At 44.9% G+C, this 15,121-nt stretch overlaps 1 protein-coding gene across 4 annotated transcripts in view; it reads left to right on the forward strand.

Moving 5' to 3' along the window:
- RCAN2 (regulator of calcineurin 2) overlaps positions 1–9,852 on the forward strand; it is a 244,270-nt gene extending 234,418 nt beyond the window's left edge. For all 4 annotated transcript variants that reach the window (XM_070418474.1, XM_070418473.1, XM_070418475.1 and 1 more), the window contains one exon: positions 7,371–9,852. In XM_070418474.1, coding sequence (XP_070274575.1) covers positions 7,371–7,531 — 161 coding nt within the window. In that variant the 3' untranslated portion in view covers positions 7,532–9,852. The remainder of the gene's footprint in view (positions 1–7,370) is intronic.
- Positions 9,853–15,121: the final 5,269 nt, after the last annotated feature.

The following is a 15,121-nucleotide window of genomic DNA, read 5'->3' on the forward strand; positions in this document are numbered from 1 at the left end:
AGGTGACAGGGAGCAGGCCCCTGGGCTTGGCAGCCTTGTGGGCCTTCCCTCCCTGCCAAACGTGAAGTCCTAGCCCAGCACTGAAAGGAGAGGGAATCTGAATATAAACACCTTTCAAGTACATGTAACTCTCCCCTCAATGTCCATGTTCCATCTCACCAACGGGAAGTGTATTCAGTGAAACTAACACACATTGAAATGCCATTGAACTTATTCTGTCAATCAAGACTCATGCTCCCACTTTCTCTTGAGAAAAATCACACTGACAATAAAAACATGTGGGTAGGGCATTGCAGTTGCCTTTTAAACGTGACCAACCCTGCAATGGTTTAATATTGGAATTTCCATTTTTCTTCTCAATCAATAATAAAGGGCTCTTAATCCCAACTAAGGTTGAGGGCTCGGCGCACAGCCCAGCCCAGCCCAGCCCAGTTCTATGCTCAGGGTCCCATTGGAAAAGTCCTTAGTACTTGGCTTGAGAAGCCGTCACCCATTCTTAACATTCAGCATAGATTATAACTGACACCTGCTTTTCTCCTGTTTGGTTCAGAGCTCACCGAGGGTTAAATAATAAGTCAGATGAGCTCAATAGTGCCAGCTTCGTTCCTGACAAAGGCTAAAGCTGAGACTGGTTTAGTTGGCGACAGCCAGGGTTTCCTGACGCTGAAATCCAGAGCCATACCATTTCACTCTCCCTGTCACAGAGACAGGGCATGTCACACTGCCCCCTGACCCCCCCCACCCCCCACACACACACACACACAGCACAGTCTTTTCTGCTGGGCTTAGCGCCGCCGAGCTGAGAGCAGAGCAGAGCACAGGCCCTTTGCAGGCGGGGATGGCTCAGAGAAAAAGGTGGCAGAGGGTGAGCTGAGCAGTTCCAGTTTTCCCCCCCCAACATTGACCATCAGATGTTGCTTCTCTTCCACCGGAGAAGAGCAAGAGAGGGGCCAGGGAGAGAGGTCCCGAGTGGTGAGCTCAGGGAGCTCCCGCCACAAGCAAGGACCCACTGGAACTGGGGAGCTATCCACTCTAGCACAGCACCTGAGCAGGAAGACACTAAAAGGCAATTGTAGTAGCTTATCTTGCTTCTGGACAAAGAGGACTTGTATAACCCATGACCTATCAGTTGCTACATAACAAATTACCTCAACATGAGTAGGATTTAAAACAACAGCAATCATTTATTTTGCTCACAGTTATGAATGATATTTGGGCAGAGTTTAGGGGACAGCTCCTCTCTGCTCTGTGCATTATTGTGGGGGCAGTGCAGCCAGGGACGGGCCAATCAGCTTTCAGAATGGTTCGCTCACATGGCTTCTGGCTGAGAAGTCAGGAAGACGGTGGGTCAGGGACCCTGGTACCTCTCCATGGGCTGCTTAAGCTTCCTTATAGCATGGAGGTGAGTTTCCAGGAGTGAGCATCCTGAGAGAGCAGGCAGAGGTGCCTGGCATTTTTGTGACTAACTCAGAAGTCACACTGATAAGTCATACTGTATCAGTCAAGGCAGCCATAAAGGCCTGCCCAGATCTGAGGGGAGGGGACACAGTGCGAACAGCCCTTCATGAAGGAGTGGCAAGGTTCTCGAAGAGTAATGCTGGGCAGGAAATATGACCCATCTTCGCAAAATACAATCTGCTACTACACGTAACTTTCTTGTTGAGAATTCACCTTTAATATGAAAGATAATAAAGTTAAAACAAGAAGGAAACACAGAGGGTCTTTTATCAGAGTCCCAAGTCACCATAAGAGATGTAGATGAGCTCAGTCTATAATTTATAGTCCTTTTCTTTTTATAATGTATTAAGTGTTGTCTTTTGAGAAGATTTGTTGTCAAGGAGACCATGCCTAGAAACACTAGCAATTAGCCAAACAAAAAGAGGCAAGGTGCAAAAGGAATATATACTCCTTCTTTTGCGAGAGAACCAATATTCACTAAAACTATGAGTTGCAGGGAAAGCGTATTAAAGTAAAAGATAAAATGGGCTCCCTTTCAGTAGAGTCTCTTGTAGAACATGAAACCAGTGAGGATAACGGGAGTGGTTATGAGCAAGTTCTTTGAAGTCAAACAGAGTTTAATTGAGTTTGATTGAATCCTGGCTCTGCTATTTACTACCTGTGTGATCTCAGTTTCCTCTTGTATGAAGAAGACATTACAAAACTCATATTACAGAATTGCTGCCCTAATGAAATATCTAGTTTATGTGAAGTACTTAGAGCTGGGTCTGGCATCTGGCAAGTGCCCAGTAAATAGTTGTGATGTTTAAGGCAGATGCTAGGTTTCTATGACCTAGCCCTGAGAGCATCCTGAAAATAAGGGAAATACCTGCCCTTCGGTAGTTTTCAGCTCAGTTGAAAAGCTAGAGCTTACACAAGTGTAACTACAGGAGGAAAATCAGGTGTGCATATGTGCCGAACACTACACAAGTAGGTCTCCAATGGCCCAGCTTGGTGCCTTCATAAATCAATAGCATACTTATTGAGCACTTACTTGCACCCTACACTGCAGCCATCACAAAACAAGGTTAAGTCCTGGCTTCAGTGGTTTGAAATATAAAACATTCCCAGATGAAATAATGAATAAACAAAAGGTGACCTAATCAAGCCTTATGAATATGTGGTTCACACTATCGCAGAAAATCAGAGATCTCATTAAAAAGGCAACGTGGAAATGGGTAGGAAGAGAGAAGAAAAAGGAGGGAAACTTACCAATGAGTAGAGAAGAAGGCAGAGGTCAAGAGGAAAAGGATCATTTAATTTTGAGGTTCAGGATTCATGGAGCCGTACTGTTACCTGGAATCCAGCAGGGTCATCATCCACCCCTTAGTGTTGTTTCCACAGTGACTCCTCCAAAAGCTCTTTGCAATCAGCTGCTTCATTCTTTAACTATTGTCAAGTGTAACTAGATTCTTTCGTCAGATTGAAAACCAGAAATTATTTTGGAGGACAGGACTGACCACAATATTGCCTTAAATAAGCATGTCATGCATCTTGCGAGGGCTGTGTAAAGGATTTGGCTCATAATTCTTTATTTTATAGTAGCCCACAGACATGCTGTCATCCCCACTTAACTGGTGAGGAAAACTGAGGCTTAGAAATGTTATAGAACACTCAGACTCACACCACTAGTAAGTGATAAGGTGAAGTTTCCCAATGTTTTTAGGAAGTGTATTCTGGCAGGGGGATGACTTCCGGGCGTGAGGAGCGGAAGCTCAGAGTCCTCTGGGTGGGAGGAGGTGAACCACAAGTAGGTCAGTGCAGGCAGGATCTGCGGAGGGAGCACATGAGAAATGTTTCAAAGCGAATTCAGTGATACCGGTGACAACTACAGTGGATCAGAGAAAGAGTGAATTCAAGGATGACCAACTTCAAGGATTTGCATCTAGAAGGCTCTAAGAGAAATGGGATCGCTGGGAAGTAAACATAGATTGACAGGGAAATACATCATTCTGCTTCAGGCATGTGAGTTCGGAAAAGAGTAGGAGACTTAGATGGAGATGTCAGTACGTCGAGATGCAGGTGTGAGATCAGGCTGAGGTTGGAGCCTCTTACAGGGACAGGAATGGGGAGCTCGTGTTGTTCCAGAGAAAGAATCTTCTGAGGAGAGCAGCTGATTTGCCGAGAAATAAAGCAAACCTTCACCTTATGCCTGCTGCACGTTGCTGTGCTTTGCAAGCCTCCTGTGCAGGGTGCCATTTTCCCTGGAAAAAGTCATATGAGGACTTGTCCTGGGAGGCACTAATGCAGCGGTTCTCAACCTGTGGGTCGCAACCCCTTTGGGGGTCGAACGACCCTTACACATGGGTCGCCTAAGACCATCGGAGAACACATATATAATTACATATTGTTTTTGTGATTAATCACTATGCTTTAATTATGTTCAATTTGTAACAATGAAAATACATCCTGCATATCAGATATTTACATTACGATTCATAACAATAGCAAAATTACAGTTATGAAGTAGCAATGAAAGTAATTTTATGGTTGGGGGTCACCACAACATGAGGAACTGTATTAAAGGGTCGCGGCATTAGGAAGGTTGAGAACCACTGCACTAATGCTTTAGGAAGGTTTCTCTTTCCCCCCTTCACAAACGTTTCTTTACTAGGAATCTGAGCAGTCTGATCTCTGCTTTACTACACATTAATACAGTATTATCAGCCCAACCTTCACACATCTGCATTATGCTGACATTTACAAACCATGCATATAAGAATTCAAGAAGCCCTAACCGGTTTGGCTCAGTGGATAGAGCATCAACCTGCGGACTGAAGGGTCCCAGGTTCGATTCCAGCCAAGGGCATGTACCTTGGTTGTGGGCACATCCCCAGTAGGAGGTGTGCAAGAGGCAGCTGATCGATGTTTCTCTCTCATTGATGTTTCTAACTCTCTATCCCTCTTTCTTCCTCTCTGTAAAAAAATCAGTAAAATATATTTTTTTTAAAAAAAAAAAGAATTCAAGAAGGGGCAACACACCCAATACAGCACGATGGAGAACTTCTTGGGGCACTTGGACCAACAATCACCAACAGCTTTCTCTGTGATTGTGCCAGAACACGTCACAGCGTCCCTAGCCAGCTCATCAGCACAGGAACTCAACCTCCTCCCTCCTGAGGACAGGAAGCAGACCGTGGCACCTCCACTTCCTCCAGACGTGCAGAAATAGGGATGCTGTCTGCAGCCTGTCTCCATCCACTCAGGAAAAGAGGAGACAGAACCTTGGCATTGCTTTTGAGCAGTAGCCAAGCCTACATCAGTGGCAAAGGCCTAGATGAGAATCTAACTTTTGACCACGTGCTGAAGGATTGTGCATTTGTGTGGCTGGGAATCTGTTTTGTGGGGGTTGTTGGAAATCCCTGGCCAATGCATTTTCGGGGGGGAGGGTTGATCCCAGTCACCTTTCTGCTCACAGGGGAAATGACAGTTTGTGATGGGCGGACTCTGCTTGTCCTTTACCAGACTGGCTGCCATGCATGGCCCTGCCCACTGTCCTGGGGCAGGACCTGCCCGCCCTGTGAAGACGAGGTCCCATGTCCCCATGCAGGTGACAGCATTGAGATCATTCCTCATGGCGCAGGAATGAGCTGAAGCCCAAAGGGAAAGGCCAAAAGGAAAAAAAGAGAGAAATTCAACCAAAAACTAAACCAAAGCTATTTCTTTTTATTTCATGGGCTCTCAACAGCTGTTTACTTTGCTGAATTTTGACAGTAAGAAAGTTGCCAAATTTAGAACAGTGAAATGTCAGAGTCAGTGGGATCACAGCAGTGAACTCTCTCTACTGCCAAGCCATCTGACTTTGGTAACTCGACGTGAAAGTCGCCCTGCACAGGGTGTCCCCCAACAGGATGCCCTACACAGGGTGCTTGCCCCTCCATCCCGAGTGGATGCCCAGTACCCCCAAACTGAGGAAGGCACCCACTTTTGAAGAGTAAACTCATTGCAACTAGGAAAGTCTTTAAGGGCTTGTTCCTTATGCAAGGCGGGGCAAACAGTGGTTTGATCAAAAAGCTAGCTTCATAATGTATATTTTACTACTATTTTGAAAAAGCTAACTTCTTACCAGATGAGGAAAGGGGCAGGGTGTCGGTCATCCCCTGGCCAGGGTCCCTGTGTCACCTCCTCACCCCCACAGTCTCCACGCTCACTCTGCTGTGACAGACTCCCCTGTCAGCCCCGCCTCAGAGGATAGGTGACTGCTGCTCCCTCTTCCTGTGTCACAACCAGCAGGGCCACGAAGGGGACTTCGGCGACTTCAGCGGCCACCTGTGTTTCTTCCCAAGGCACTTCTCCAAACGTGCGAACCTGGAAGAAACCCTCCCCACAAAACAAGAACCACCTCATTTGGTTGCTCAGACGTCCTTCCTTCCTCTGTCTCCTGCTTGAGGGAGTCACCTTTCAGAACTGCGGGATGTTCCAGCAGGAAAGAGAAAATGTTGGGCACCCTGACACAGTGAACTCAGTCACCCTTTGCTGAGGAACTTTGCATGAGAATGTGAAGTTAATTAACCTGATGGCTGGGAGTGGCTGCAGGGCTGGTCTAGATCCCTTGCTTCTGTTCCTTTATGGGTCCTCAGCCAGAGTCCCTCCCAGCACTGCCCTCCACCTGTGCTGTTGTCACTCCCCAATGAAAAACCCTGATGCATAAGGGAGGGAGGGAGGAGACAGGCTATGTGCATGCCAGTGCCCTCCCGGACCGCAGCCACCTGCCTGTCACAGGAAGCCCTGTGACAGTGGAGCACCTGGGGGTGCGGGCACCAATGCAGATGTCACTAAGTCAGCATTTGCAGGTTGCATCCTCATAGCTGCCAGGTGCTTGCGAACCACCACGCAAAGATGCCCCGACCAGGTCCGCCCACCCTGGCCCACAGCCTTTTCTGCACCATTCAGATAAAGCCAGTGCAGTAGGTTCCCCTCCTTAGTAATATCTGAAACGGTCCTTCTGCCTTGGGATTTTGATAAAAATGGCAACATTCTTTAAGGAGAACACACACATTCACATGAGCTCTGAGTAGCATCTGTATGTACACCACAGCCTTTTAGAGTTACTTGCTCCTCACAATTTGGTGTCATAGTCCGTGATACACATTTCCACCCAGCACTTAACATGGAATGTTGTTAGCAAATGCCACCACTGGGCTGTGCTCTTGAGAAAGGCACAGTGTGTGTGTGTGTGTGTGTGTGTGTGTGTGTGCACGCATGCACTTTGTAGCCTTTGTAACTAGCAATGGGCCAGACCATGGGAAATGCTCAACCAGTACCTCCTGAACTGAAAAAGACAGACAGGAAGCCAGTTGGCTAACAGCAATTGGATTGTAAGATGGGCAAGTTAAGAATGGCAGACTTTTAGGACTGAAAGGGACCTTTGAGAGTCACCTAACTCAGTTACCCAGTCACTACTGCAAATCCCAAACAAGCAATGATCCTGCCTTATTCCATCCTGGGGCAGCTCTTGCTATAGGACGCGTCCAGCTGGAACACTTAGAGACTATATCCAGAAGGTGAGAGAGTGAAGTGATTGGCTCATGGTTACACAGCAATTAGCAGCAATGCTGGGAAATGAAGAGAAACTGATAACTCACTGCCAGACCCATCCAGTCCTCGCCACAATCCTCTGGGAGATCCTGCCATTTTGACGCTTGCAGTTGAGGACCTGAGGCTGCGAGAGGCTGAGTGGCCTGTTCAGTGTTGTAGTTGATAGGTGGTCGGTCTGGGAAACCATGACTGATAGGTCTCATTCCATTTTCCAATGCCCCCAGCTATCCCTCGTAAGATCCCAGGTTTCCTGAGACTGAATTCTTCTTCTCACTGCCTAAAGCAAACCTCACCAAGGAACCTGTTTCTCACCCCCCACTCTTCTCGCTTTTCAGGAGAGAAGTATGAGCTCCATGCAGGGACTGAGTCCACCCCAAGTGTCGTCGTCCACGTGTGTGACAGTGACATAGAGGAAGAAGAGGATCCAAAGCTTGCCCCAAAGCCAAAAATCATCCAAACCCGGCGTCCCGGCCTGCCACCCTCCGTGTCCAACTGAGCTCACCGCTCCGCCTCAACGATATGTCTCCTCTTTATCATGCTTTTCTTTTCCCCGTTGTTTGTCGGAAAAAAAAAAAATTGCCTTTAAATCACTGGGTGTTTGGTTGTTTGAGATTCCTTCCTTGTAATCAAGCCTCTCAGACAAAAGGGCTAGGAAAGGTGATATGTTTCCTGATCATATCATACCATCAAGAATAATCCATTATTTAGAAGGTTTTAGGAAATAAAGTAGTATTTTCTTATTAAACAGTCAGCACAGCCTATATCTTCATTCTCTCATGGTGATACAAGCCAGAGATATCAGTAAAAATAGCACCTGTGTTGTTTGTGAGCTGTTTCAGTCCCAGTCCTGATGTGTGAGTTGTTTATTCCCGGCCACTGAAGTAGGACCATAAGTAAACTTGAGTTTGACTGCATGAGATATCCCTATCTGGTCTCACTCAGTCCTCTGCATCCCGACATTCCCAGGACATGCATGATCACCAGCATTTACTTTCATGATTTGAGGATCTCCTATTAACTCACAGGTTCTTAGCAGCCAGCCGTGTCCTATCTAGAGTAGTAAAATTATCAGCATCGCCCAGCTCAATAGGTCTGGGTATATTCACTGTTTTGAGTCAATACTTCATGGCTCTGTTAAAATTCCTGGAAGCAAAACTGAGTTTGGCCCCAAAGATATTCCTCAGTCGATTTTGAACTTCCATCTAGAACTTTCCCAGCCTCTGTAGGGAGGCTTGTCCAGGGTGATAGAGACCGATTTCAGACAAACCTATTTATTACAAAAGTTTCATGGTGTCTGAACGATTGTTTTTCCTCTTTGTATATTTGTACAAATGTTTCAGCTGTGCTTTTAAAATCTGGATGTTTTTTATTTAGTGATTGTTCAGCCATTTGCTGCTTTAAAACATAATATGTGCATTGCTTATGAATGCATTCATAGACTAATACAGATAATCAGATAATATTACACTCTATTATGGATAATGCTGAATTTTGAAAGGGCACAGAACTTCTCATGCCCATGTATAAATGATTAGCCAACATCTTTGCTATCAAGACCACTTGTTTTTAAATAAAGTGAAGAATGCTAATGTCAGTTGTAGACAATTTGGAGGAAGCTAAGTCTCCAGAATGTAGCAGCTGCTGAGCATGTTAAAAGGCGAAGGATGATAAATGTATGCCGATCCTACTCATGCAATGCCCATATTGCTCAAACAATTATTTGTTTTTGTTACATGTGATTTTTCTATTTCTCTAGCCCGAAGTGCATTACAGAAGATACACCGATAGAACCATTTCCTTCTGCTATATGTGCCAGGCCTCATCTACTCCTGTACATTAATGAATTACTTTTGATGCAAATGCCAATTGCGACGGAGTGGGGGAAATAGTTTCAATACCCAAGCCTCAGAAAAACACACAAGAACAATAACTCGGCCAACTGCTAGAAGGATTGTTGTGGTTTTTGACTAAGGTGTATGTTAGTTTTATCAGAAACTTAAAACATAGACTGATCACTCAGAAATTCTAGTCCGTTCTACTGTGAATACAGCAATATTGTACTGGACACAGGATGGGTGAAATTGAGGACAGCATTGCCCGTAAAGTCCTGAGTTTCCATAAGAAAAAAAATGAAGGCTCCTCTTAAAAATAAAATCTGAGGAGGGTATAATAAGCAAGTGCTTTGACTTTCCTTTGCTGTGGAGATTTTTGGTTTTTCATTAACAAATGAGAGATTAGACTGAATAGTGAAGAAATGCCGCCCTCTAGTGGGAGAAATAGAAATTTTTACTTCAGCCATGTTGTGCTGAATCTTCTCAGTCATCTGTGGGTTGTTTGACTTTTTATGCTACACAGAATTTCCAGAATGCAGGTTCTAAAGAAATCTGGGTGAGAGAACATATTTGGAAATGAATTTTAAGTGTTAAAAAACAGATACATCAGACATTTCCAACCAAATTCAGTATAAGTTGAAATGACCGGTCTGTGTAGTCATGAAATAAAAGCTCAGTGGAGGGTGTGACCTAAATGGTTAGTCTTGGTGAACTTTATTGCAAAGTGCCCATGTGAATCTGTCTCAGATCAAATAATTCTTTCCTGAGGTCGGGCTTGGGGATGGGGAAGCATGGAAGCTCCCAGCACTGTGGAAGTCAGAATTGCCTCAGCATTTCCATGACGCACATTATGCAAACCTCTTTCGCACTATTTTAAGTTTGAAAAGTTTAAATATGGAGGGGGGGGGAGGTTTCCACCAATTGAATCATTTGTGCACGTGTATAGCTCAAAGAGCTTAGACTTCAAATATACCTGGTGAATGACTCTCGGTCCATGTGGTGTAATTTCTTTGTTGTCTGCCTGAGTTGACTATTTCTGAGTGGTGATGGGGGGGGGAGTGCAATTCAGCCTATAGTCTAAGTAGTTACCAAGAGATGAGATGAATGTTTTCCTCATAGGAGCAGAGGGTGGAGCTGAGCCACCTCATGAAGGAGGAGGAACTTGAGTAAGGCCTGGAGGGGGGATGGGATGGGTTGGGCTCTGCTGAGGGGAAGTGGGAGAGCCCCCTGTTATATGGTCATGATTCCATTTTCTTGGTCCTAAATGTCATTTCAGGTGTACTAGGACCCTCTTTTAACAGTTATCCCACTCTATTCTTTCATGTAAAACATGATAGGAGACCCAAAGTGGGCAAAATTTGTCACATGCAACACAAAAAGCACTTTTATTTAAAAAGTGATGAGGACATTATATTTCATTAAAATTAACAGCATCTGTTCATCAAATTACACCATTATGAGAGTGAAAAGGAAAGCTGCAGACTGGGAGAAGATATTTGTGATACATATAGTTGTTAAATAACTCATACCCAAAATGTTAGAGGGAAAAAGTTCTACAGATTAATAAGAAAAAGATAGGCAATTCTTTTTTTTTTTTTTTTTTTTTACAAATGGTCAAAATACTTAAATAGTCACTTCACATATACTGGCAATTGATGCATACAGACTGATACCCGAAATACCTCTATGGCCCATAAACATTATAAAGTGTTCAACATCATTTCTCGTCAGAGAAAGGCAAATCAAAATCTCCACGGGGTACACTTCACACCTAGCAGAATGGCCGACATTGAGGATGGGGGAAGATAAAGAGCTGGTGATGCTATGGAGCAAGGCGGGGCATAGCTGGCACCACCACCTCGGAACACTGGCGTATCTACTGAAGCTGAGCATGTAGCCACTTGGGAGCCTTCCACTCCCGGACCTACATTCCGCAGACATGAGTTTTCACAGCTACCAAAGTACTTGAACAGTAATAGCCACAGCAGCCTTGCTTATGATAGCCATTGGCTGGATGCAGCCCACAGGTCCTTCCACTGCAGAATGGATAACTAAGCAGTGGTGCATTCACACAAAGGAATATAACAAAGCAACAACAACAGCAAAAACATTATTGGGACAGAGAACAACATGGATGGATCTCCAAATCAGCCTTTTCAGCCAAAAAAGAAAAGAGAGACAGACATGAACGACTATATGATGTATATATGACTCCATTTATGATGTTAAGAGACAGTCAACACTGGCCTATATTAATAGGAATAATAGCGGATACCTTTTGCTGGTATTGACTGAGAGGAGACACATGGAGGATTCTGGGTGCTATAGACATTCTGCATTTCTATCTTGATCTCCGTGACGGTATATATGTGTAAAATTAATTTAAAATGTGGGCAATACTGTGTGTAAATTATACCTCAACTGAAACAAAACCACTATGAGAATAGGAGGGAGGAGCCATTCATTGTGAAAATAATTTGGAATGTCCCCTCATCCTAAAAATACATGCATCTTATGTCTGTGAGATACTTCCATCCATACAAAGCCTTCCTTTAAAATCTATGAATAAGTAATTTATGACATAGAAAGCATAGGACTTCAGCACTGGATGAGGCACTGTTCATTCCAGTGACAAATATTTACCAAGGGCCTACTGTGTGCCTGACACTGGGTTTCCAGTGGTGAACAGGTGGATATTAGAGTCCCTGATATTTCACAGAGTAGAATTGAGTGTGGTTAAGACACTAAACAAAGAAATAAGGAAATAAATAACTACAGATTCTGGTAGGTGAGCAGAGTGAAGAAGAGCACGAACACTCTGTGAGAACAGAGAAGAACCTGAAGGGTCACGGTCAGGGAAAGCCTCTCTGAAGAGGTGACGTTGAAGCTGAACTGAAGAAGGAACCGGCCAATGAAAGCATTCCAGGCAGCAGGGTGACAGCCATGGACTTGGAAAGACCTCCTCACGTTGGAGGAACCTAACGGGTGGCATCAATATGGCAACAGTGCAGAGAATGAGGGCTTGGCTCTGAATGAGGTTGGGAAAGGGTCTGGGTTCTGTAGAGCATGTAGGCCAAGCGAGGGGGCTTGTCATTCATTGTAAGCACAATGAGAAGAGTTTCAGCCAGGGAATGTTATGACTCAGCTCATTGTGAGACATCCTGTTCTCATAGAAATTTCCTAACACAAAGCCACAGTTCTGAATGTCCAAAGAGTCTAGTGTGGGGGCTTGATCCCCCTATTGCCCACTTTAGGCTTGAAAAGATAATTTTGACAGCTGTGTTCATCACTGCAGGCTTATCCACCAAACAAATTCCCAAGGTCAATGTGCAGTGCTTTCATGGTTCTAGGAAAGTTTGCTTCTTTTTTCTGTTCCTCCCCAGGTCATTTAGAAGGCCTTGGCGCAAGCAAGGGGGAACAGAGCAGGTGATTAAGAATGATAAGTCAGTGATTCAGGAAAACATTCATTTAGCTGCTGGTACAGTGCGTCCCTGCCAGAGCCACCATGCAGAGCAGTATTGAACACTTGGCAGACTTTCCCCTTAAATTTATGCAACCTGAGGAAGGGAAAATTTCAAGCAAAAAGTTTTCTGTCAAACCCATTCATCTGCTCCTTTCAAAGATAGTCTGGGGAAATGTGCTTGGAGTTCATTCGGGAGATTTGGTGACTCTAAAAGGAAGACATATCCAAGGTTGTGTGTGTGTGTGTGTGTGTGTGTGTATGTGTGTGTGTGTCCAAGTGCATTTGGTATAAGTTGGAAATAGGAAACCCATAATAGGCTGAAATGGTTGACATACCCTGTGCTAAAAGTTTTCATGCATAATAGCTCCTTGATTCTTTTGCCTTATTTCCATTCTCATCCAATAATTGAGTTTGAAAACTTTTAGGGCTGGGCATGAATGGGCCTCCTTGACTAGTTGCAATCATTAGTGAAATCATTATTGTTCCCCAAACAGACTTTGGATTTGCCTATCGCATCATTTTATTCTTAAAGCAAGATGTATCACTGTTTTCGTAATGCAGCCAAGCTCGGCATCTTCTAGCCCATGTGATGTGCTGCAGGGGTGCTGTGCTGTAAGTCCCAGAACCCCCTTCAGGGTGGAGGCTCTCATGCTGCCACGGGCTGGGCTATTGTGACTCATGACCCTCCACTGAGTGGCCAAGCATTGCACTCAGATGGAGAGATCCCCCACCTTGGGTCACACCCCCATCCCAGGGAGAGTGACTAGTCACGTAGGAGTGAGATGGCCCGGTACGTCAACTCCAGGGCCACCTCAGCTCCAGAGCTACTTATGGGACTATCTGAGGCCTAGGCATCTCAGTTCAACTCTTCCCTCTGCCTAAACATACTTCCTTCACACCCCCACAGGTCTGACACTAAAGACCCCCCAACAAGACTCCTGTGTGCACATCTTCCTCTGAGAGTCTGTGTCCCAGAGAGACTAACCTAACACTTATAACCTCAATAGCCTTCTCTCCATCACTTGGGGCTCTCTGGAATTGTACGATACTTTTCCATTCGTCCTCTTGCCTTTGCATTTCTGACATGGACCAGTCATACCAGGGGTTAGTAGCTTTTCCAAAAGCCAACACAGCAAAGCTCCATTCCATGCTTTGGATGGCTGAGTGCATGGTGGGTACAACAGCCGTGCTGGTAAGGAGTGTCACAGCGCAGGAAGGAGGGCTTCTCCCGACACTGCTATGGTGTGACAAGGACGGTGAGAGCCTATTCAGATGTTGTCAGGGGACCTTGTGAAAAACACAGAGAGGGTCTATGCAAGGAGGTCACAACCCCCGTGTGTCACTGTTGGCCCAGCTTGTCTACCGGAAAAGGACGGAGATGATGTACATGACTTCAGGCAAATTACTAAAGTCCCTGAAACTCAGTTTCCTCTCCTATAACATGGGTATAATATCCCACCTCTGTCATGAGGACTTAATAAGATAATACTAATAACAGTAGCAATTGTTATTGGTGACTAAGTTCACAAATTTTGGTGCCACATGACCCCAGCTCTGCTGCTTAGTAAACCTGTGGTCTTTTGCAAGTTTATTAGACTTCAGTCTCGATTTGCACATCTGTCAAGAGGCAGAATATTAGTACCTATCTCATCAGATAGGAGGGATTAAATGAGAAAACACATCCAGAGCTGGGCACTTAGGAAGTCCATGACCAATGCTTTTTTTTCAATATATTTTTATTGATTTCAGAGAGGGAGAGATAGAAACATCAATGATGAGCGAGAATCATTGATCGGCCGCCTCTTGCACACCCCCCACTGGGGATCGAGCCCGAAACCCGGGCATGTGTCCCCGACCGGAACTGAACCCAGGACCCTTCAGTCCATAGGACTACGCTCTATCCACTGAGCCAAACCAGCCAGGGCCATGACCAATGCTTTTTATGCATCAGGTCCCAGTTGGAGCACTAGACTTTCATACTCTGACTTAATCGTCATGGTGGTGATTTCATTGCTCCCATTTTTCCTAAATAATAGTCATCATTTGTGGAGTGCTTACTCTGTGTTGGGAGCTCTTCTAAGTTCTTTACATTCTTATTTAATTATCTCACTGATTCCGTGAGGAAGGTACTGATGTCACATTTTACATGTGAGGCAACCAAAGCCCAGAAGAGTTACACAAAGAGTTGACATTCAGAGTGTCCACGCACTTCAGACATCAGCACCAGGTCCCCTGGGAGCTGGATAGCGATGCGGCCCCAGCCACACCCCTGATCTACTGAATCAGCTTCTGCCTTTTAACAAGATCCTCCCTCCACTACTCCTCTTTACTGTACAGTTTAAAAAGCACTCACGTCCTAGCAGAGCTAAGACTGCGGAGCACATGCTTTTAACTGCTCAATGTATAGAGTGCTCATCAAAAAAAAAAAAAATGCTCAAAGTATACAATTTCCCTTCCCCAAATAACTATCAGTTTGACCAAGCTGACTTCTCTGTCCCTATCCATATCCATTCTTTCCATTTTCCTGGCCTTGCTGTTTTGACTAAAATACCCAGGTCTTGCCCTGACCAGTTTGGTTCAGTGGATAGAGCGTCGGCCTGCAGACTGAAGGGTCCCAGGTTCCATTCCGGTCAAGGGCATGTATGTTGGTTGCAGACACATCCCCAGTAGGAGATGTGCAAGAGGCAGCTGATCGATGTTTCTCTCTCATCGATGTTTCTGGCTCTCTATCCCTCTCCCTTCCTCTCTGTAAAAAAATCAATAAAATATATTTTAAAAAATAAAAATAAAA

Source organism: Myotis yumanensis, unplaced genomic scaffold (assembly GCF_028538775.1).
Source record: "Myotis yumanensis isolate MYYU_CA2020_CCGP unplaced genomic scaffold, mMyoYum1.0.hap1 SCAF_6, whole genome shotgun sequence".
In the NCBI taxonomy this organism is placed as follows: Eukaryota; Metazoa; Chordata; class Mammalia; order Chiroptera; family Vespertilionidae; genus Myotis; species Myotis yumanensis.